Source organism: Aptenodytes forsteri, unplaced genomic scaffold (assembly GCF_000699145.1).
Source record: "Aptenodytes forsteri isolate BGI_AS27 unplaced genomic scaffold, ASM69914v1 Scaffold40, whole genome shotgun sequence".
In the NCBI taxonomy this organism is placed as follows: Eukaryota; Metazoa; Chordata; class Aves; order Sphenisciformes; family Spheniscidae; genus Aptenodytes; species Aptenodytes forsteri.
Window position 1 is genome coordinate 659251 of NW_008796077.1, and position 2854 is coordinate 662104.

Below are 2854 nucleotides of genomic sequence, written 5' to 3' on the forward strand. Positions count from 1 at the left end.
GCACAGAGAAAGCAAAGCTCTTCCAGGTCTCAAACAGCCCATCACCATAGAGCTGACAGCCCAGGCAGGGCTCTCCCACCTGCAACACAAGCCCTGCCATTTACTTTTTGACCAGCTCTCCAGATTGCACAGGCATAACCACCAAAAGGACAGGACTTTAACAACTGCACTTCAGTTGTGCAAGGAACAAGGCCGGGGGACATTGACAGGCAATCCAAAGTGTGGTCAAAGTGATCCAGCCACTCCAATACCAGCATCCACTGTAGCAAGGGCAGGAAAGGGACACATGGGGATATTCCTGAACTCTGCAAAAGGACTGGCTGGGAACCCTTTAAAAAGAAAAACTTAAGCTCTGGAAGAGTAGGAGATCAAAGCCTGTCTTGATTTTTAGAGCCTTTGTGGTATAGAAAACTGCAGCTGAGAGCTCCTAGCAGGGCTGCAACCCAGCTGTCAGAGCTGCACTTGGTCTGAAAGAAGTGTAAGGAGTCACCACCCGCTCGTCTGAGCACCTTGGGTCAGCCAGCAGCAGGGCTGCAAGCAATGGCAGCCACTCTGCAACAGGGCAGTACCATCCATGTTAGGAATTTGCCCTCAGTACAGAGAAGGACCATCTCATCCTCCCAGCCACACTTTGAGGATTGACTTAGTCTGAGCATTGAACTAGAAACACAATCCTTACAATTTAGGTGTCAGGTGGGGGACACTAGTGACTGGATCCACAGCCCACCGACAGGAGTGAAGAAAGCACTTCTCCCCAGTGCTCAACACCGCACTGCACCTCTGCCAGAGACGAGCACTAAACAAATGCACACTGGAGATATTTCAGCTTTTATTTGCAAATTCATCTGTACATTCTCACTTGGTTGTTGAGTGACAGCTGCCAGGAGCTGTCAGCAGCAGGGGGCAGCAGCAACTAGGAGTTAACAGGAGCTTTCCACAGTGCCTGGAAACAAGAGACAGCAGAGGAAACAAAACCCCACTAGCTTTTACATTTAACCTTTTCTGACTAAGAGAATTAGAAAGCGAGTCATCTTTATCACATTCAGAAAGGTGTTGGATTTACAGTCTATGCATTCAGCATAAAGATCTCGGGTTGAAGTGACTATCTGCTGAGCAGCTTGAAAACTATCCCAGGCTTTCTTTTTTTGAAGCCAGCATCTTAAAGCTGCAGTACTCTCCATGCATCCTTCCCAGCAGTCCCAAAGCCAAATAACAAAAGAAGCCCTTGCAAATAAATAATCATAGGAAAATAAATAAGACTAGATCTGGAATATACAGTTACATGGTCTTTATTTGGTTAGGTGGAAAAAAGTGGAGCTAGACTGCAGCTTTAAGCCTTATGCCTGAATCAACCTCAAACACTTTTGTAAATTTTACAGTTGATTAGCTGTACAGGTCAGAGATCCGAAGATCCACAGAGGTGAACATTTAGGCACATACGCACACCCTTCCCCAAGGCATACTTTATTTTGCTCAGCCAGTAAAAAAAAAAAGCCTGCTGGAGGGGAAGTGCCCCCTTTCCGAGCTGAACAGACAAGACTGAAGACCTATTTACTGTCACAGTAAAAAGTCCCAACAAATATCTAACCCCACCCATGTTTGCAAGGGGAAACTAGTTCAAACCATGCACCAGGGAGACAATCCTCTCTCAGGGGATCCTTAAACTTCGCTGGCACCACAGAATCCTTGAGCAAATCCAGCTACCGGCAGGGCTGCCAGCTGCCCATCGCTTCCTGCACTCAAAGCCTAGTTGTGGAAAGTCGTAAGTCCATTATTTCTACTTAAGCCAGAAATCCTGTTAATGCCATTTAGAGGCAGCTCTACAGCAAGAGCTCTTGATCTGCTCTCTGTTTGGGGTACACACCCCCTCCCCAGGAACTCCCAAATGAAAAACCACGCAGAAGAGAGAAGCAATCCATTGCAAGCCAGTGTCCGATGATTGTCTCTTTGGGGAGGTCAGGAATCCAGGACAGGGCAAGGCAGGGGAAGGGAGGAGGATGGCAGGTGGAGAAGGAAGTTAGAAACAAACTCAAAACCACCAAGACACAAGGAGCTCAAAGCTCCTCAACAGCTGATGGCACTGGGTTGCTGTTTGCTAACAAAGTCTGAAATGAAGTCGAACTCGTTCTGTCCCAAGAATAGCTCTGGCAGCTCCTGAATCCGGTCCAACCCCAGTTCCAGGACAAGGGATGTCAAGACCTCCTCATCTATGAGATCAGTGTCCATAACGTTCAAGGTCAGCGCTGGTGAGGGCATATGCTGCATGCCTGGGTGCTGGCTTGGCCCCACTCTGTACTGCTGGGCACCAGCTCCCATGGGCCCGTTGCTCATACCCAGCGGGTGACCCTGGTACTGGGTGTTGAGTTTTTGTAGGTGCATGCTAGCCATTAGCTGCTGGGTGCCCACCGGCCCCATGTACTGCTGCTGCTGACTTGGGCCATTGAACATCATTGCATTCTGCATCTGGTGGTGGCCCATCTGTCCGCTGAGGTTGGGTCTCGGCCTCATCGCACCATCCATGCCAGCCCCTCCGTAGGGCATCATCTGACTGGCGGCAGGCAGTGTCCTCAGCACATGCTGCCCGTGCTGCGGGGGTCCCTGCAGCCCACTCACCCCCATGCGGTAGCTCTGCAGCCCGGTGCCACCGTGGCTCATGGACATCATCATGTGCTCAGCCATGGCTCCAGGCCCCTGCAAGGCGACACACGGCTCAGGGCAAGGCTCCCGGGGACAGCACCGCTTCCCACTCCCGTCCGAGCCGGCTCCGACTGGGGATCCCGGATCACCCCCCACCTTCGCCCCGTGAGGAAGGCACCGCGCTGCAACCTCCCTGGGAGTCGAGCTGCTGCCCGCC

General features: G+C 51.3%; 1 protein-coding gene across 1 annotated transcript; it reads right to left on the reverse strand.

Moving 5' to 3' along the window:
* Positions 1–820: 820 nt before the first annotated feature.
* On the reverse strand, positions 821–2686 carry CITED4 (Cbp/p300 interacting transactivator with Glu/Asp rich carboxy-terminal domain 4). The gene has a single exon (XM_009286650.1). It carries the CDS (start codon positions 2677–2679, stop codon positions 2065–2067), a length of 615 nt encoding a protein of 204 aa, XP_009284925.1. The 5' UTR covers positions 2680–2686; the 3' UTR covers positions 821–2064.
* Positions 2687–2854: the final 168 nt, after the last annotated feature.